At 39.5% G+C, this 21,253-nt stretch overlaps 1 protein-coding gene across 2 annotated transcripts; it reads right to left on the bottom strand.

Moving 5' to 3' along the window:
• Positions 1–6,029: 6,029 nt before the first annotated feature.
• EIF3B (eukaryotic translation initiation factor 3 subunit B) lies at positions 6,030–19,440 on the bottom strand. 2 transcript variants are annotated; one of them, XM_026083143.1, is made up of 18 exons: positions 19,249–19,440; positions 18,531–18,650; positions 18,379–18,436; positions 17,592–17,720; positions 16,367–16,524; positions 15,330–15,461; positions 15,142–15,208; positions 14,490–14,536; positions 13,436–13,646; positions 12,753–12,825; positions 12,094–12,216; positions 11,495–11,573; positions 10,277–10,415; positions 9,544–9,669; positions 8,969–9,046; positions 8,392–8,500; positions 7,738–7,856; positions 6,030–6,587 (listed from the first exon to the last, which is right to left on the bottom strand). In XM_026083143.1, the coding sequence occupies exons 2-17, from the start codon at positions 18,629–18,631 to the stop codon at positions 7,753–7,755; spliced, it is 1,734 nt and encodes a 577-aa protein (XP_025938928.1). In that variant the 5' UTR covers positions 18,632–18,650; positions 19,249–19,440; the 3' UTR covers positions 6,030–6,587; positions 7,738–7,752. The 2 variants fall into 2 exon arrangements, with proteins under 2 accessions (XP_025938928.1, XP_025938927.1); XM_026083142.1 differs by having other exon boundaries at positions 7,741–7,856; positions 19,249–19,345.
• Positions 19,441–21,253: the final 1,813 nt, after the last annotated feature.

Raw genomic sequence — 21,253 nt, forward strand, 5'->3', positions numbered from 1 at the left:
AGAGGAAAATAGATTCCAGGGCAGATGATATGAGTCTGAATAAGCTGCATAAAAATAAAGCTGACGTCCTTGTGAGGTTAATGRCTGCTAAAAAAATAAAAATAAAAATAGATGTTTCACCAGTGAGGCACTAAACAAAAATTACATGAGATAATCATAAAGAGGAAGAGAGCGATCTGCGCCCTGTGCTTCTGAAAGCTATTATCACTAGAGTATTGCATACAGGAGACAAAAGAGATATCACAAAGTTAGCATGCATTCAGGAAGGTTTCAGAGAAAAATCAACTGAAGCAAGATAGAAAAGAATAGGATTTACATTGGAAAAGAAGGCAAATACAAAGGCCACAGAAGTATGTAAATACACACAATGATGTAGAAAAGGTAGGCCAGGACATTCTGTAATCCCTGCCTCCCTAAACAAGAGGTGAGGGATGCAAAACTGGTGAAAGGAAGCGCTTTTTGCGAGAAAAGCTGCATCTCTGCTGCATTGCAGCAAGGCTGAGCGTTTTGCAGGATTCGGAAGCAAGTGCTTGTTCAGAGAGCCTGAGCCAGGACATGCGCCTCACCTGCTCGCCCGCCCGGCGGGCTGCGACGGCGGCTCCCTCTTCCGCCTCGGCTCCGCTGATGGGACGAATACGAAGGGCAACCTGCGCACACGGCCGAGCGGTTTGTACGTACTCGGGCCGCTCGGACTTACCTGCGAGCACCAGGGTTGTCTGCTGCTTCTCACTACATCAGTTCCAATGATCAATCTTAAAACCTTGAGTTTAAGATTTGGAGACTTTAAGGAAGTTTATAAAGTTTAAACTGTTAATTCTCCCATGATTTGCGCTTTTATCTTGACAGGTTCTTCCTCCCTCTTCCCCCATTTCTGTCTCTCACGCAGCAAGACTCAAACTGATTGACAGAGAAATCRGCAGGATGAAGTCAGCCGTGCCGTTGCCGCTGTCAGCGGGAGCGCCCGGAGAGCGGGCGCCGCGGCACCGGCAGCTGTAGAGCTCAGCACACTTACAAAGTGTTCCCAAAACACTGATTAAAGTTATCTGTGGCAAAGAAGGGGAACTGCGTTTCAGTAAGTACCCATTTCATTTAATCCCAGGCAGCAATCATCATGAACCTGTTGAACAAGATCAGAGCGAGCTGGCTGTGATCTGTGCCGATCCCCAGGGGTGCACAGAAGTCTGTTTATGTGGAATTCATTGCACGACTGGAGCTATTATAAGGTAGCAATTAACTACAAGTGCCTTGTAATACAGTTCAAAGCAGGTTAATTTTATACAGGAACAGGTTACCTCATCTTGAAACACAGGCAATTTGACACAGAGATTACTTTGTGAAACACGCAAGCAGCATTCGACAGTATTAATAATGCACAGGCTGAAATATATGGGCTCTTGGTAAATTTATAGGAGAAATAATAGCGAAACAGTGGGGCATAATGAAGCAATTGTGGGGCTAATCCTGAGGCACCCCGGAGTTCCGCTTTACTCCCCGACTCCCTTAGCAGCCGCGGGTGAGTCACGCTGTCCCAGAGCCTCAAAGCTGTGTGCCTGGCGTGGGACCCTGGGGCCTAGCTCCACAAAAGACCACCATTTCTGATTTTGCAGAAATAGCAGATATAAATCACATCTAGAGGCTGTCCTTGGGAGTCTCAGTGAGTAACAGAGACTTGAAAAATTCTACTTTCACCTTTCTGTGTCTCTTCTCCCCTTCATAAAGGGCAGCAGCATCTCCTTAACAGCTCCTGAAAGGATAGTTAATCCTGATAAAACAATAAATAATGTACTTAAATGATGTCTTATCGGGAGGGTGCCCAAGTATTGAAAGAGTCTTGTTATAAGGCTACAAGCAACTAGTTTCTATAGGAGCCAAATTTATTTCTTCAGTACTAAGTCTAGTCAACTGTCAGTTTAACGAGGGTCTCCTCAAGCAGCTCCAGCTCTAGAACACTCCAGTACATGGGTTTTTTTGTGTACCTCCAGCAAAGTAACATCCCTTCACTATCATAATACAGGATGGGCTCCCTAGCTTTAGATCTTTAATTCAGAAAAATGAAACAATCATCTTAGCTTCATCATCTGCCTGAACACATTTGAATGACACTGTTATGAGCACTTAATTCCCGTGGGCCAAACTCTACTGTCACTTAGAAGCTTTGGAAGATATTACATTACCTTGCACACCACAATTCCTACTCCGGTAGGGCAGGGGATAGCACAAGCCTCACCTGGACGGCCTTAACTGCCAGAATAGTTCAGTTAATCACTATCTTCAGTAATCCTAGCCATGGAGGGGAAAAACAAAAAGCAAACCCAAGCAAGCAGCATGTGGAGAAAGGTCATACCAAGCATCAAAGAATTTATTCTTTTTTTTGCATTGAAAGGAATGCAAGGTATTCTAGATATTATTGACTTTATTTTAGAAGAGAGATTTCACTTTGAGCAGAGGTTTCCGTCTCTGCCACCATCCTGTTTCAGCACAGTGAAAGACAGAAGAACATAATACTTCAGTTTAAAAGAAAGCCACAGGGTTGAAAACTGAAACTTAGAAAGGACTTTCAAAACATCCCTCTTACCCTGATGAGCACAGAGAAATGCCAAAGTCCTGCGATGCTGGTGAGGACTCAGAGAGGACCATAATCCCAGCTGCCCTTGGCTGCTTATAATATTCCAGTGCTCAAACACGGAACAAAGACAGGCACAAGATAAACCCCTGTTCTAGGAGGACTAACAAACACCCCCTGCCTGGGTATCCAGCTTCATCTCCCCTCTTATGCATCCTTCTTTGCAGGGTGCTTTTACTCAGCTTTTGCTTTACATCACACCCAGCTTTGCACTGAGAGCGCAAGCGTGGGGCTTTTTCTATAGCTGGGCCACAAAGTCCAGGAGCACTAGGACMGCTGCCCAGCAGATCAGGAGGGTGACAGGGCTGGGTATGACCCGGCTTCCCCCTCACCATCCCTTGTGTTTCCCCCGACACAAGCGGACTCACCRTGAGCTGCTGCTCCTGCATGGCTGAGCTGGGAGATGATGCCAGCAGGGCTCCTGACCTTCTCCCTAGGCCAGGGCTGGGTGACTTGTCCAGGGATGTGCACATTGCAATGGAGCCCTTCAGGAGGCTGCAGTGGCAGGAGACAGAATGGTTGAGAGGCAGCACCAGCAGAGACTACCCCGAGGGAAGGAAGAGAGATACAACACGTGCGCTTCCCCAGTGGGAGATGACGGCAGGAGGAAGGCAGCACTGAAGGACTGGGCTCCAGGGCAGATAAGGGGCTGCAGTAGCTCCCTGCTGCACCAGGCTGCAGGGAGCAGTGTGTGACCATTGCACCTTGCACTGGACACCTGGAGTAAAAGAGGGTCTAGCTGCATCTTCCCTTAAATCACCAAGAGGATACCAGGGGCTGGGAGCAGCTCTGGGATGTTAGATGAGGGCACAAGCAAACTGACCCACCTGCAAGCATCCAGGTGGCCCAAATTAGTGTTTCTATGTGCAATCTAGCTGCATAGACCCTCAGTGAGCAGGCCACGTCCTTCATTTTCTGCCTCTAGGACTCCAGACTTCTCCTCTCCTCTCTACTCTGGGARCAAACAGCACAACCAGATACAGGGGCCCATGCTTGGCTGAGCTGAGCAGCACACAGGAAGCATCCCAGCCCTCCAGGCTCGTACAAGAACTAACAGCAGCTATTGAGACAGTCAGGAAACAGTTTGCTACCTCCCCAAACTAAGTGCAAATTTCTGTGGCATTGCCACTTCATTGAAGTGGCATTTCATAACTTACTTTCAGGGAGGCAATCCTTCAGTACTTTTATCGTCAGTCCATTCATTCTAATGCCTTATTTAAAAAACACAACACATTTACCTTTTGTCTTCATAATTTATTGACAATAAAAGAGTCAAAACTCATCATAAAAGTTACAGTAAAGCTTTAACAAAAAAGTACTAGAACTTAAGAGGTTAAAACTTAGTGCAGAAAGTGAATAAAACTTGCTCTATGAAGTCTGCATTAAAGGAGTGCAGGTTGGTTAAAAGATCATGAGAAAGTTTATTCATTACAAATTCAAAATAAARCCTATGGGAGTGAAGGCTAGCCCAATTTCAGGACCCAAGATTATATTAATTGTTCCAGTTAGTCTTGCTATTCAAAAACAATCATTTAAAATATTTAAAAAGACGACACTGACAAATACAATGAGACTATCCCACTTAATGCTGCTTCAATTTTTTCAGATTCTAGACCCTTGAAGGCATTCAGTGGAGGTATAACTGCTGTAGGAAGCTTTTTGCTGCTCCCCTCCCTACATACAGTATTTAGAAACCTGCTTCTCTTGATCATCTTTCAGAAGCCCTTACAAGGGCCACAGACCACAGGTTGAAAGCCATGGCACAGAGCACTTGAAGCATTAAACCAACATAGGTTCCATCTGACAGGATGCTTCCTCCCCCAGTACAACTCCTAATGTTATTCTGAGATATGCCAAGTAGGCCAGTTTACCAAATACATAGCCATAAAGCAATTCCTGTGGCACATAATTTGCAAGAAGCATTTAAAATAAGAAATGCTACAGAAAAGACAGCAATTTAAGTGAACAGTGTCAGAAATACCAGAATTAGAGATGAGGCCTTAACTGCTGGTCAGGACAACTGTCCTGTTGGCTTCCAAAGCTCCTATAGGAGCATCAAGGTTTTCTTACTGATGATCAAGACACACATTTAGTACACTTCAGAGAAGAGTGTTAGGAGAGAAGGATTCAATTCATTTAACATTGGCATTACATGTCTTTGCTTTGAAAATGGCCAGGAATAAAAGACAAGAGCCTACTAAAACTTCATTGCATAGAGGTAGACAAAAACACTGTTTAAACTCACGATTAATAAATTCTTGGTAAATGGTCTACAAGACGGCTCTTCACAACCAAAGGGTAATTAGATCATTTCGCTCTAGAAGTTTAAGCCATTACTAAAGAATACCTGGATGTGCTAGAAGTCCTTTTGTATTGTTTTGGCAGAAAGCAAAGTTTTTTTTCCCCCCAATCCAGTCTAGGGATTGGTATGTATTATGGACAAAACTTTAATCATCCATATCCCTGTATATATGGAGTATGAATGAATAAAAGCAGAAAACTGGAAACTAATACAGACTTTGGAAAAACACTTGCTGGTTTAAGAGTGAGCTATTGAAACTTTAAGTCAATACCATCATTGCAAAACAGTCCTTTTGAAGCACCTTCCCAGCAAAGAGAACACGGAAGTTAATTGAGGGCTTTGTGCATTTGCTATCACAGAAGTTTGCTGAAGGACAAAAGTGAGTGGCAGAAACATTACTGTCCCTTGGCTGCCTTCAGCTGCGTGGGGCTACCCTTTGCCAGAGGTTACTCTCTGCCCTCCACTTCAGATCTGTCAGAGAAGCTGCTATTTTGAAATGAGACGGGAGATTAAAGAGAGAGTCAGGAAGGCTCACAAGCAATTTCTCTGGCAGGCCCTGGAGAGGAGACAGGTGAAGATCCTCATTCTCCTCTGCCCCTCAAAGGGAAAGCAGCAGGCTGGCAATCTCCCTGCTCTGTCTAGATCCAGAAGAGAATTTCTGCTCATAGACACRAATATGAAGAAGTTGCTCCACCAGGTTTAAGTACACTTTTTCCCCTCTTAACACAGAGGGCTTTAGACATGAAAATACATACGCAACAAGGAGCCTAAGGCATTTATATAGAGAGTATTTCTCTGAAAGTTTTCAGTCAATGCTCATTAATAAGACTCAAACTAATTCTATAATTCCTGAGGCTAGTATCAGTTTGTAARAGGGTTTAAGAAATGCACTCATTTTCCTGTCCCTCCAATATAGTTCAGGTCAACCTGTAATGAGTTGTAACATCACTTAAAAACAAAAACAATCAGAATAGCCATGACGAACCAAGATAAAAAATAACCCAAAGCAACTGCAGATTCAACATAGCAAACACTTATTACTGAGGGTATGTTTGACATTAGTGATTCAGGGAAAGAATCCTTACAAACAACGCATAGCCAGCCTGGTTTTAGTATAGGTCTGCTTTTATTTCCATATTCAGCTCATCGAGGGAGAGATCCTTTCCCAATCTGAAAGGAGGAGGATATAGCCCACTGTAGTGCTGCTTCAGCACACTAAAACACATCATACGAAAAATGGTTCTGCTGACTTTTCCCCCCCAAAAATTAACACCTGTCCATGCACTTGGGACATAAAAAGAGTCCTGAAACAGAAACATTGTGTGTGTGTGTAAGACAGAGGTGCACGGATGAAACTCACTCACTGGCAATAGTGGAAAACTGCCAGTTGGTAAGCACTGCACAGGAGTCAGGAAGTAAATACTGGTAGTAGTGGATTTAAAAAGAAAAACAATTCATAAAAAAAAATTTTTTAAAAGCAGCGCCTTTCCAATATCCCACTGCAGCAGGCAGCAAGATTTAAAGGCACTACAATGTGTCAAAATGGTGAAAACCTGGTGCATCCACCCTTCCAGAGTGCGAGAATATGGATTAAAAATTCCAAAGTTGATGTAGGCTTTCTGAAAATGAACGAACCTCTTTTCAGCACAAGATATGGTGGTGCTGCAGAAAAGGAAAAGAGATGAGTCAGTTACTGTGCTTTATACAAACAGCTCAACCTTACCACAGATGCTAGCTGGTGAAAAGTTACAAGCATGCGTTATACTTGTTCTTAAACTGATGCTTACTTAAATCCAAACAGTAGGCAGCTTTTCTTCCTCTTCCCTCCATATAAGACCTCCCAGGTATGGGACATGGTAAACCAGGATAGCTAGATGCAAATGTATTAAATACTCTAAGGCTATTAAGTTTTTGGACACRTACAAGAGGTGCACTGTTTGTATTTTACTTCAACTCCATTAGATATCTGGAGCCTAAGAGCTGTAGGGTGACTCACAGCTGCAGAAGGTATGCTTCCAGTCTCCCCTTCCTCTTCCCTAAGTGAAGTCTTAGACTCTGTGACAGAACAGGAATGCAGTCCAGGTTTTAAGTCCTATGTAAGTGCCTYTGCTATCAAACAATCTTTTCCCTCCTGAATACAGCAATTTCAAGCTTCCTAAGAGAACATTTCCTACATCAGCTGCTGAAACTAGCCTCTGTTTTTGACATATAAATATACAGTATGAATACACAAATTGGGAAAAGCATTGGATTAAACAAACAAAAAATTCAGCAACAAGCAGTGACAGTCAATACGTGATAATCTGCTGCTACCTGAATTCTAACCAATGTTTCTAGAAAGTGATAGCAGAACTCATGTGGATATTTAAAAATCTACTCAAAGTTAAATCAGTCCACAGTCGACTTCCTATATGGTCTTTACTACAGTATTTAAACTGTCCAGGCTTGAACCAACACAAAATCTTTCCAAAAGGCTAAATTTCTATCTGATACTAATTATAAAAGTTTTTCCTGCTACTGACAGAGCTTTGAGAGTTTGGAAAGCACTGTGTTTAAAAGCTGATCCTGGCTCTGTCATGGGTTTGATCGCTCTAGCGAGACAGGATAGAGACAGCATTCTGCTCAGCACAGCTCAAATCTAACAGTCTGAGATTGTTTTTAGAGAAGCTTTTGTTTGCCCCCTCTAGCCACAGAGTAGCATAAAATAGTCAGAAGTTAACACATTCACTCGTGCACTAAACAGGTCTAACTTTCTGAAGCAGACTACTGAACGTATAGAAATTTTTCTCCATTGAGAGGTAAGCTATCTTACCACGGTTTTATTAGATTACTCTGGTTCTGCAATGGTAATAATTTCTTCATTGATAAAAAACTCAACGGTCTCCTCCTCCCAGTCATCGACATTGCTGTCCAGTTCATCTGTGTCCACTCCTGGGAGGGAGAAAGCATTAATACTGAATGCCTTGAACAAGGCAACCAGGGAAGGTTTTGAGGCACTTACGTACGTTCTTTAAAACTACAGGGAAATTATAGGTATTTGGTGCGTTGAATCAGAACAAGGACATGCCAAATTCATTACATCCAAAAGCCAAACAAGGCATCTCTCACTATAAGGTTTTGAGGATTTTTTTGGTTAAACGCAACCCCCAAACCTCTTTACAGTCTTATCCCAAGGTCAAGACGATGCTTAGTCTGGGGAAGGGCGGGGGGTGGGTGGGGGGAATGACACAACACAGGTACTAAAAATTTTGGTAGCCAGCACTGAGTTTTCTCCTGTGCAAAATCCAAATTTGCTGAGACTCAAGAGAAAAAGGACAGTGAACAGTCCTGAGAGAATAAGAAACTAGTTTTTGTCAGGAAATGGAGGGAGAGAAAAAGCGAATGGATTCCCAAAACAGAGCAGTTATTTGGTAACAAGTAGTAGTTATTTAGTAACAAGTCTTTACAAGTGCTGCGTGTGGCTTACCTCCTCGAAGCTCTAAACGCTCATTCCTCTGTTCCATGTACAACTCCTGTGCCATCTTTCGGTACTTTCTGAACTCTTCCATCATTGTACGTCTCCTTTCCACCAGTTCCTGCAGAGGCAGGAAAATGTAGTTAATAAATCCCCTCAATAAATCAAATCCACATGGGATACATTTGTTAACAAGTCAAACTTTTTTCTCATGAACATACCTTCTACCAACATTCTTCCCCCAACACAAAAGAGATCTTTCTCCTACGTAATCAAAAAGCTGTTCTGGTGAGGTTTTAGTTAAAAGTGGCTAATACAGCAAGTCACTAAAACCCTATAAATTTTAGCACCTTTGCTTAATRAGGTATCACCAGTGCCTCTCCAGATTCATTACTGTTTAAGCTGAGAATTCAGCAACATCTCTGTCTGAATTTCCTGTTAGAACTAGCTCTAAACAATGGGATTCAAGTAAGCATAGATGTTTTGTTATTCAAGATAAGAAATTTAACTCACATACGATCACTACAAAATAACAAGGTATAAGTTACAAAATTTTCATCTACGTTATTAGATTCCAAAAGTGTCTTGCCTTTGAAGCTTTGGACTGGCTCAGACGATCCTTCTGTTCAAAAATCTTGGAGTATTTCTTCAGGTCCTTCTTAATTTGCTGTAAAACAGGGAATTTTATTTCAACTAGGATAGGAGATCAGCAACCACAACCACCATATTCCTTAAGAGTGACTTTTGGTAGGCCTAGGCAGGCTCAGCATTTTTGCAAAACATCTCTCTTCCAGGCAGCTCTCCTTCACTATAATTTTATTTGCAATTCCTGGCTTGTAACTATAGATAATGTAAATGCTTCTGTAAACATGCAACTAGTGGAGTCTGGATAGCTAAGTTCTATTCTGTTCTTCTTTATAACTTTTCACTGGACCCTAAACAGTAAGCACAACTGGTCACCATTTCTATTCTGAACTTACAGAACTTAATATCTACAGTCATCCCCAGAAGTGAGGTCCCATATGGCAATATTGCAGTTTTTCCACAAATCCAGGGAGAAAGGCAATTCCATAACTTGGTAACAGTTCAGATCTCATACTCCCGAGGAAGAAATAAGCCGTGTATGCCACATTGTCAGTGGAAGCAGTCAGTGGAATACACTACCTTTATCTGATCCTCACTGAGCAGAGTAGGCGGTCGGGGTCTCCAAAGAAGCTGACAAAACCTGTCTTTATTGTTTTTCTGAAGCAGACGGCCTTGGAAGGTCCATAACCAATATGCATTGTCCACCTGAAAGAGCAGTGAGCCATCTTAGTCAAGATAAGCTATAACTTAACACTCTGGACCTTACTCCATGTCTTTTAAGGTCTATTATATAAAATCAGCATTATTAGTCAAATGAACAATGGTATTCTTGTTAGCGCCTTCTCTGCAGAAGTCCAGTTCCTCAAAAAAAAAAATCACAGAGTTCAGATGTTCCACAACAGCTTTGCAAGAAGTTATCTTCTGGAGGATCACAACAATTTGAAACTTAGCAACTCCTTTATCATATCCTAAAGTCTAAGGCTCTATACTTGTACAGGAAAGGGTTAAACTGCAGTGGCTAGAACCATGTGATAGTAGTAAGACAGGCACAGTGTATCTTGCTGTTCCATATGGACCAATTCAGAAAAAGGACACTCAGTTCAGATTCATGAACTGCCCTTCCTGCCCTATTTTGGATAACCAACAAAGCTAATGGCTCAAAGGTAAATGCTTAGAGATTAATTGATAAAACTGTGGTGCACGTTATGACATATGAAGAGTGACAGGTGTCAAATTTCTCTTCCTAATCAAAAGACCTTTTCAATACCTCTGTAAGAAGGGTGGGGAAAAAAAAAAAAGAAAGTGTTAGTACCTTGTGACTCCACCAAGACACAGAAGTCACAATGTATCTGCCCGTAGGATCCCATTCCACATCTGAAGCTGTATAGTGTTCAGCAATATTCATCATGGTGCAGTCAGATGTATCAACAAATGCTAAGGCACCATTCATGCTGCAAAGACAAAACAAGACAGGTTGTTTCACATACTAGTATAGCCCGATTTTTAAAGGCATTCCACAAGCTGCATCTTTACAACTCCTCACTACAAGGATAATTCTTTAGAACAACCAATACACAGGCTAATACCCCAAATGTGTTCCTGTGGCTTTAAAACAATGTGATGAACGAAGAAACATAAGAATGACACATTATACATCTTTGTTTCTATGTTCAGTGACCCTTATCTATTTTGTTTCTATTCTTAAAGTCATAATGAAGCCAGGCGATAGCTGAGGTACAGCCATGTTTCAACAACCATATGCTTAGACATATTTAAGTAGTGAAAACAAGATCAAAAACAAAAATAGATTTCTAAAATGAGCAGCAGGGCTTTTCTGAAAACACGGAAGTGAAAATACTACTCAACTGATTAAATAAAGCCTTTTTCACTTGGYCTGATGTTAATTTTTTTTTTGATAACTCTGACAATACATCAATTTTGTCTTATGAAGTATTGCCCAGATAAGGCTAACGACAACTGCAGAAACACAAAAGAGCGGCCATGTGCGGTACAAGCTGGATTTGTCCGAAGTCAATATTTAACTTAGAAAGTAAACAACTGAAGAGTGTTTCTAAATATCCACTACTTTGTTGAAAAATTCATTCCTTGATTGATGTAGCAGAAATAGCAAGTAAAAGTTACAGAAAACTAAGCTACATCATGAAATCGCATCTCTTGCTTTCCTTTGCTTTTGCAAAGTGATAGCAGTATGCACATAACACAACTGGGACAGCTTACAAGCAATTAAAACCCTTGTAAGCCTCACCAAGATCAAGTACCTATTAGAATCCAACTGACAAATTACAATAGGTTAAAGTTAGACTCTTCAGAGAGTCCTTAATATAAGTAGGCATTCAACAACAACAACAAAAAAAGAGTTGGTATGCAAGATTTTTTGTCCATTTCAAAGTTATGAAAGTTTGTGTTAAGACCATTCATGGAGATACTATACACTTCTTGATGAGATATTCCAGCCTTTTTTTCCTGTTTTAAAATGAATGTRCTGTTCAGTAACCTGTGAAATACCCACCTTCTGAGGCCAGCCAATACTACAAACTGTCCTTGAGGACTCCAGAATATCGTGTTTGCCTGCTGTTTGTCAAACGTTTCTGGAAGGAAACAATACAAATGTAGAAGGAAGTCTCAATCCAATGCCATCAAGTAGTTCATAAGCAGTTAACTCCACCCATTGCTCAAAAGATATTTCTGAACTCTGCAAGTCAGTCCTAACAAGATTAGCTCTACACTTCTAAAGACAAAACCCAGTAGTATCAGAACGTGCAAAGCTAGCAGAAAAAGGAGGAAGATCAGAAGACCACACCGCCTGACTTGGACGTAAATTACATCCAAAGTGAGCTGATTAAGTTTGTACTATCACCTTGCATGGACTTCCCAAAGGCCACAAAATTATTCTGGCTAATAAACCTTTTATTCCCAGATCCTGGACCGAGTTCAAGCGAAAACACAGTTTAGATGTTACCAGAAACTCAGATTTCTAGAACAGAGTGTTAGGCATACACCTAATGTCACACTATTTACCACAAACTACAACTGTGAGTCTATTGCCCAGGTTATTGCCATGCAAAATGCTTAATATCTGCACCTTTCACCAGGTTTTTAGTCACGTACTTATCAGTTCTATTTTCCCATTGTTTTTAACATGGTAAAAGGAAACTGAAATTCGTGGAGTTTCTCCATGCAACACAGCAAACTTGCTTCCATTTGGTTCCCAGGCAAAGGCTATGATGCTTTCTGTAACAAAAGTAAAGAGGAGTCAAAATTCAGTCAAAAGACAACACAGAGCTTTGATTTCAAGCAGTTGCCAAAGAAAACCAAGATGCTGAAGACAGGAACCATCAGTTACAAACTCTGCTATAAAGACTACCTCGTAAAACAAAGGTTGATGAAGCAAACGCAGGACTTTTTATAGTAAGTGTTTCATAGTCACAAGCATTGGCTCCAAATTCTTTCATCTGCTACAGAATATGCTCGGATAAGCAAGTAAATTAATCTTCAGCCTTAGCATTTTTATTAATAAGATACTTTCAGTTCTGCCACTTTTTAAATCAACTACAAGCATGAATAGCAACTAAAGCTTGATGTCTCAGATTTTACACAAGAAGTCCTGCAACACAAATACTAAAATTCTCAAAAAGACTTGGCTTCCTAATTATCATTAACAACTGTCAGGTGTTGGTGGGAGTTCCTAAGAAAGGTGCAAATGTCTACAACAAAAGGTTGCCTAAAACACTGTTAAAGATCAAAAGTAAGGAAATACTTGGCATTACCTTTCATTTCTACCACATCCACTGGCACCTGTTTCTCTCTCATTCGGAATATCTCAAAGTTGGTCACTACCCCCTGTGAAGGCCAAGATCAACTCATTACTCAGTCTAGAAGCAGTACAGTAAACAATTTCAATCACTAGGAATAGAAGGATGACTAAACAATTGGCCTGACAGTACTTGTAATGAGAGTCAAAGACTTGAGATTTGTTTCCTAGAGGAAAGCGGCTACATTCAGTATGCTTCRTTTTGGTTTTCATTACCTAACACATTCTAAATTCTTGTTCTGATAAAGAATAACATAAGAGTTCTTCACAAAAATTTGTTCCTTTTCAGACTGTTAAGAAATATAATCAATCCAGATAAACATATGGTAAGTAATGCAGCATGACCTATGGATTCAACAACTGCACAACTGTGAGTAGAAAGAGAGGTGAGGGGGTCTAGACTTCATCCATTTTAAAAACAAGTCCAAGATGCCGGTAAACTCAAAGCAAATCTTGGATGCAAACATTATGTGGACGTGGCACTTCACATACTATACTTCAAATTCCAACGGAAAAAAATAGCTTTGACATCATGTAATTTACACTCTTCTGTCTATATTAAAAGACAGTAATGTAAGAGAATTAGGTGTCAGCATGAGACAAAAACAAGTTTTATGAACAGAACCAGAATCCACACACCTGTGTACCTTTGGGAGTCCTGTCTACCTTCACACACAGGTAATCCCCATTCTTCTGCCAGTGTAGTTTACAATCTACGACATTGAACAAATTCCGCACACGAATTTCTTGTCTAGAAGGCAGCTGCATCAAAGTCACTCTGGCTGGGATGTCTTTGTCCTCAGGCACCCAAAAAGCAATTATGTTACCACCTGGAGACCATGAAAAGTCTCTACACAAAAAAAAGTTAGAAATATTCCGTTTTAATTTTTAGTTAGAAACCATTTTCAATAGCAGAAACCATTTTCAATATTGTAACTGAACGTTAAAGTGATTCAACTCAACTGCAGACAAATACCAACTCTCAATAATAAAGGTAAATACAGACAAACAGTTGGGAACACTAATAAACTGGTACATATCATAACAAAACCCACTTTTAAACTACCATTTAAACTTGCTATAGGGCCAATGCTATCAAAGCAACAGATTTCATTAGAGAAGGTAGGATTCCTTTATCAAGTAATCCCAACAGGTCTAAGAAACAGACTCATTAAATTGATGAGCAAAAAAAATCGCCTATTAAATTACACTGGAAACAATACTCTTGCACCCACATACACTTAATTTTCTTGCTGCCTTAAAGAAAGGTACATCAAACACAGTTTCAGGAATCATAGTGTCTATTGTGTAGATACGCATAAAACAAGCTAGTTCCATGTCAGCAGGCAGTATACAGTACACTGTTTTAAGCCAACAGGCAAATCCTAACAGGTATTCCCTAACAAACTGCATTCCAGTTTGTTTTGTACACAAGGAACAGGACTTCCAAGCTAGGCCCCTAGATTAAACAGTACTACAAAGAGTATTTCAAAGCACAAAAGTTGCCACCTGTGGACATCAGCAAAAGGACAATTTTTCTTTCCTTTTTGACAGTTTGTCTAATCTGACCACTTCAAGATATTAGGCCATTTACTCTACTTAACTGTCTAAGGATCCCTCTTCTAATACAGTCCCAGATATCTAAAGACTACAACTAAAGAGAAGCAATATCTTTACAAAGGAATATACTCACCTTATCCCAGTGATTTTCAAGCTTTTTTTGTCCAACAAACCCATAGACTAAAAACAAAAAAAAAAAATTAGGAATTTTCAAATTAGCAATACATTCTTATATGGCCCTCATACACAGCCCTCTGCCCTCATTATTAGAATCCATACAAGGTAGGAAACTAAATTTAGAGTATTAGGAAATCATTTATCCCATATTTTTGCATTATGAATATAGATATAACACAATTAAATAAAAAGGATTTTGTACTTTTTTTTTTTTTTTTTTTTTTGAGTACAGCAGCCTGCATTAGAAAGAAAAGCAAAACAGATTAGATTAGGATGAAATTTGTAATGTCTTCTGGGCATTTTGGCGTTCATCTGCTATTAAGAATTGGAAAGTGTCACATAACTGATGCTATTGACTCTTATCAAGTAGTATATTGAGCTCTCTAGGTCTTCTAGAAGCACAGCGTGAAGTCTACTCTCAGGTTCAGCTTCAGTTTTTTCACCCAGGAAAGAAAAAGACGAGGAAATAGATCTCTCATCTTTTAAGCCTAACTCTTGTAAAGTTTATTATTAAAATGTATCAGTTAAAATACCATGGGAAAGGTTGACCTTCTAATGCAGTAAGTGTTGGAGGGGAAAGAAAAAAAAGAAAACAAAAAAAAACTTACAGGTGTTTCATAGATGCTGAGTGTATCTGAAGTCATTCGAGCAAAGAATTTACCATCATGACTCCATCTAAGCAAATAAAAAAAAAAGAGAAAAGAATATTAGATAGGTAACTGCCTTCTTATTAAACAGAAAGTCTAAGACAACTTGCTCTATATAGTCTGTCCTCTACCGCTGTTACTCAACCTACTTAAAAATAGGCCAGTGAGCTGAGTTTTCACAGTGGAATCCTCGCTTCTTTTGCCCAGTCAGAATATCCCAGATGATAATAGCCTGAGGGTCATCCTGCGTRTCCATCAACGGGCTGAAGGTCACCAAGTACCTACAAAAGAAATAATTAGTTTCATGGTTGAAACTAACATGTTTGCGCAAGCAGGTTTTTATCCAAATAATATTCAAACCCAATGCACTTTCAAACAGCACTTTCTCCAATGGGGTCCTTTGGAGAGGAGGGAAAAAATAAGAATAGAGGGGGARAAGGCTTACAAGACACAGTATTTCCCCCAAATCCTTCTAACTGAAGAGGTTCTAGATTTCTGTGTGAGTCTTTAAAGCAATGGGAAGTCACCAAATACAGTGTTACTTACTATGGACTTTTGCCACGAAAACATTATTGTTTTAGAACCAAATATACATCCATTGACCTTTGCTAACCTGAACTATAGGTATGCTAGGCTTTTCTCCATTTAGAAATAAATAATATCTCTTCACTACAATAAAATATAAAACCAAATCACTCCCAAGTATCTGTTGTTTGAAAGCTAACAAAACAAGATGCATCTGACTGATCATGTCCAATTCTGACCTTCTGTATAGAGCTGTCTAATGTGAAAGAAAACTCAAGGAATTTGTTTAGTACTACAGACATAGAAAATGCTACTCAATTAAAATTTTTCAAAGAACTAGAAAATCTAACACAACAGACATCACATCTGAATTAAATTTGTTTTTTTTTTTTCCCCTGGGATAATGTCTTCGAAGGACTTGTCACTCAGTTCTGTCAAACAATTGTTCCAGATTATTTTCTTCAAATATTTTTCCTGAAGTCAAAAAAAATTTGGGCAGCATGTCACTCATTCAAAAAAAGATTTATACATGAAAAGTAGCACTTCCAAAGGTAAAGGAAACCGAAGACCCCATACACATGAGATTTGAAAGCACAGCAACCCGAACATACGCGCTTCATGATTTCGATCCCAAATCCCAAACGAATGTCATACCCCATACCTTTCACAAGGCGAGAAGTCAATAAGCTGTACTCCCTGGTGACTAAACCTTTGAATCTGCTTGAACTTCTCTCCACCCCAAAGTGCGATGCCTCTCTGGTGGAACGTAGCCAAGTAGGTACCTTTCGGGGACCAACGTACATAGGTTTCTGTCCACCGCTGGGGGAAGAAAAAAAAAAAGTATACGCAAAGGTTTAGTTTCATGCTGGATTCCTACAGGAAAAGAAAAATTCATGTGTGGCTTGAAGCATCACACCTTGTGAATCCATTTACTAAATGCATTATTTCAGAATTAATGAAAGCTTGCACTAAAGAGTGGGGTTTAGTTTCATGCACATAATACACACTACTTACTCTTCAGGTTCAAAACTGCCAATTGAAGCTTTTTCAATTTACTGATCACCAAAAATGTTTTCTGGGAMTAGTGATGTCCTTTGTACAGTAATAAACAGTTAAACCCAGTGAAAATAGGCTTGGCTTTCAGTCCTGGTAAGGACATATCCTTCTCAGAAATTAGAAGCATTCTAAATTTCTGAACAAAGATACAGCTCCTGACCTTCACCTAAGGTGGAAGGGTATTAGCAATATAGACCTGGCGCAATGACCATGGTGATGAACAAGATTACTCACCACGCCAGAGTCAGGTTTTTTCCTATGCTGATGCAGAATGGTTATATGGGAAAGAAAGAGTTCCTGGGTACCAACAGACAGTTCTCAGGAAGTCAACTCCCTGCAGCAAACAGGTACACTAACTGTCCCCTTTATATGCGAATACCAAACCAGCTATTCCATTCCTCTTCAGCACCTCTACAGTCAGCAGAAAGGCAAAAAGCAATTAGAAGCAGCATACTTAAGAGCAGTTAAGCATATATTCAGCACTGAGAAATAGTACTCTTCAAACTCTGACTCTGAGTTTTCAAATCTTTCTGAATCACCTATAATATACAGAGAGGGAAACTATCAGGCCTCATGGACAGCTAAAAGACAAGTTAACCCCATATTCCTTCAAAAGCACAATTTTTTTCTACGTAAGCAGCTAAGTCTAATTCTAAAGGATGCAATCTCACTCCTTTTTAGAGGAAGAAGAGAGAAAGACATCATTTTAACAATAGAAAAAAGGATTTCATTTTTTTAAACTGAAAAAGGTGAAGTATTATAATTATTATAGAACTACTGAAGGAGACTGACAGTGTATCTGCAATACACAGCACTTCCAGGACACTCACTGCTCTGTCCTCAATTTGAACAGGTTCCTTGATATCATTCCAGAAAATGGAGGTTCGGTCTCCTGACTCAAAGATCACACTGTATTGATCCCTACAGTCTGGGTCTTCCAACCAGTAGCGCAGATTCCCCTACAAGCAACAGAAGCGAAAAGATCATTAGTGAGTCAAAGGCTAAGATGACAAGTTCCCCAAATTAATATCCACCCAGCAGGTGGAAGCCTGTCTTATACAGAGCATGTAACTTTGGAGTCTTACCACTGTGAAGAAGTTTCGAAAGATGAAATTAAATGATACAGACCACTGGTTACTGGACACTAAGAGAACAGATCATAAAGGTGGACCAATTTTTTGATGCTACTCAACACTTCTTGACCAAGAAAACTTAGGGGGTTTTTTGTTTTTTTTCCTAAACTATTCCTTTCTTCACAGGACATTTTACAAAGCTGGTGTAACAATCACAGAAGTTTGCCTTGAGCATTTAAAATTATATAAGACACTTTCAGAATTCCATTTTCAAATGGCTTGTGTCAAATTCTTCTTTACTCTAAGTTTTACCCTCTGTGGAACTACTAAGCAGAACCACTAAGTTCCTCCTGTCACTTCATGACAGTGAAAACAGAGGAACAGGACCATGTGATCACTGCTGCTACTTAAATCAACACCATTAATATATCTGGTTTCTATTTTCATATGAATAGTGATCATTTCGTATTATGCCAAAATACCCTTTCCACTTTTTCAAAAAAAACAAAAAACAAAAAACCTCAACCAAGAAAAAACACCTTACCAAATCCTTAAATGGCTGTTTCTCAGGGATTTCCCATTCATCACTGATTGTCATGTACCTGCAAGAGCAATTTGATTGGTTACACTTGATGCAGATACTCCTGATTAGAATCACTCCCAAAAACTATAAAGATGCATGATAGCTGCACTCACTTATCAAAGTCTGTGAAAAGGTTGACTCTGAAAGTGTGCTGCTTATCCAGTTTGTATCCATCTGCATTCTTCACAGCATCCACCGCATGAGATGGAGACATGTACTCCAGAAAGATGTACCTGCAGCAAAGGAATATGAAAGTGTATTCAGTGTTGACTATATAACAGGTTCATACCAAAAAAGAAACAATTGGAGTGAACTCTGAATTCAGTACACAACATCTATAAAATAACTTCTTGTCCCTAAGTAGTTAAAGTCAAAACCAATTAGTTTTCACTTTGACCATATGCACATATATGCTTCTTAGCTGAATGGGCAAGATCCAAATGAAATTGATTTCCTTTCTGTAAATGGGCTAGAATAAGCGGTGAATGCAAATTCACACAACACAGAACTGCAATGACAGCTAGTATCGTAAGTATGCAGCTCTTCCCAGCTGAATAACAGATCGTGTCTAGAAACTGAAAATCTTGCTGTAGTTGCTCATTCACAGACGTCTCAAAACACAGCTCTTATTTTTTCAGAGAAGTGGAACATAATTCAGCTTCATCCCTGCCACTAGTACAACCTAGCAGAGCTAAAATTTACAATATATTGAAGACAGCTTCAGACATCGCTTCAAAATGTTTTTTTCCAAAGCATCAGAAATATATTTTTCAAAACTAACTAAAGCATCCTGAACAGAGAGTGTTTCCAGCAGGAGTTATCATGACTTACCCCTTTGTCTTCCCATCTGCTTCTGGATAAAATTCATTGATAATTTTCCCAAACTTGGAAAATATTTTGTGGATGACATTCTTCAGTTTCTCGAGTCGATCTGGTCCAACTTGGGGAACATTATCCACCACTATTACTGAGTCAATTCCATCTGCTTCCTGCGGCTGATCTTTCAGTACATCACCAAGCAATTCTGCAAAGAAAAGGTACACAAGAAACTAAGACACCAGTCTACATCATGAAAGAGGAAGACAGAAGGATGAGAAAAATAGTAACAACAAGAAAAGACGACGACTTCAAATTTAAGGAACATGCTTTAAGAATCCTGGTAACAAATGAATACTCTGCTCTATCAGAGAAATAGCTGAAGTGAATACAGAACACTCCAACAAAGATCACATTCTCCAAAACACATGCACTTTCTCCTTCAAGTTTTAGCACGCAGCAGTGATCTAATAGTACTTCCTKGCCGAAAGGCATGATTTCTTAGTTTCTTGACAAGAGTTAACTGATTGAAGTTTGAAGTCTTTCATAAAGATATACCTTACATTAAGGACATCAACAGTCATACTATTAGCTTGTTTCAGGAGCTGGAACTGACTCTTGAAGTCCTCAGAACTGCTGATAGAGCAGACAACTATAAGACATACTATACAAACTCTGACTATTAGACATACCCAAATTATAACCTGATGACTCTGATAAAAAGAAGTGTAACATGTACCTCCCTCTCATATTACAAGAGTTGTAGCATAATTTAAAACTATTTTCTGTACTGGAAGCTCTGCATGTCTTAGCATCATCATAATTATGGTTGAGAAGTCAAGCTCCACCTCAACCTTTAATTAAACAAGAAAGTGAAGCTATTTTAAGTAAAGACGCTTAAAGCCATATTAAGCATGCAGCAAATGAATATAAGCACACACCTTTACATACTCTGGATATTCTTAAATCATACTAACCCCCCTTTCCTAAACCATCCAATAAATTTAGAGAGTACTTGTTGGTACAATAGGTTGTTCAGTCCCTGCACTGTAAGTTTCAAGTTTCTTTCTACTCTGAAGGGATTGCTTGAAGAACAGAATCTTACTACAACAGAGTTGAGGTTTTACAAACACAGAACTGAGAACATTCAGAAACACTGCAACTCAGCACTTGCAGCTCGCATACTGCACTGGGATTTTAAAAAAAAGCTGGAAAACGTACACAGTTCATCTGTAGGTTGCGCACAAAATTAGAAGTGGCAACAACAACACTATTAGTCTTATGCTGTAGAATTCTAGACATACCTTCTGTAGAGTTCGGGATATCTAACTTTACTTTATTCCTCAAGTTAATTCTATTAGATTACTCTGTATCCACTAGCTGAACCCCACTGGTAATGTATGAACTGGAACATTTCTCAAACTAACATTGTCCAGCTATGGAGCTGTACTGATCTGTAGGGCTAACAAACAAAAATCACTTTAAGGGATCAAGCTAGTATCACTAAGCACAAAGGTACCCCCATAGTCTGCCAAATATCTTTAACCCAAAGTTACTTTTAAACCTTTTCAGGAGAAAATCCCACACTACCCCTAGCTATCCTATTCAAACATGTACATTTTAATCCTTGTCTAGATTATGGGTCTTTTTTACGATCTAATTGGTAATGTCCCTGCAATTTACAATTAACATTATTGACTTATCATGTTCTAAAGATAAGCATCAGCTACAAACAGCAGAATATTTCTGTTTTACTGATATTTTTAGTTTTGTGTATTTAAATGGCCCAGAACTGACACTCTGCTGACAAAAAAATCCAAGTGTGCTGAAATGCAGGCAAAAGGACAGAAAGTTTCACACATGCCATGTAAATAGACCAAATATAGGTGACCATACATGTGTATCTGCAGTAAGTTTATATGACAACCACTATAAAATTCAAGACTAGAAAGAAAATAAGTGTGCCACTATACTTCTGAAATGCAATATAAAGACGAAACTTGAAGAGTCAGACTATAGA

The sequence above is a fragment of the Apteryx rowi genome, unplaced genomic scaffold (assembly GCF_003343035.1).
Source record: "Apteryx rowi isolate R43461 unplaced genomic scaffold, aptRow1 scaffold_6, whole genome shotgun sequence".
NCBI classification, from domain to species: domain Eukaryota; kingdom Metazoa; phylum Chordata; class Aves; order Apterygiformes; family Apterygidae; genus Apteryx; species Apteryx rowi.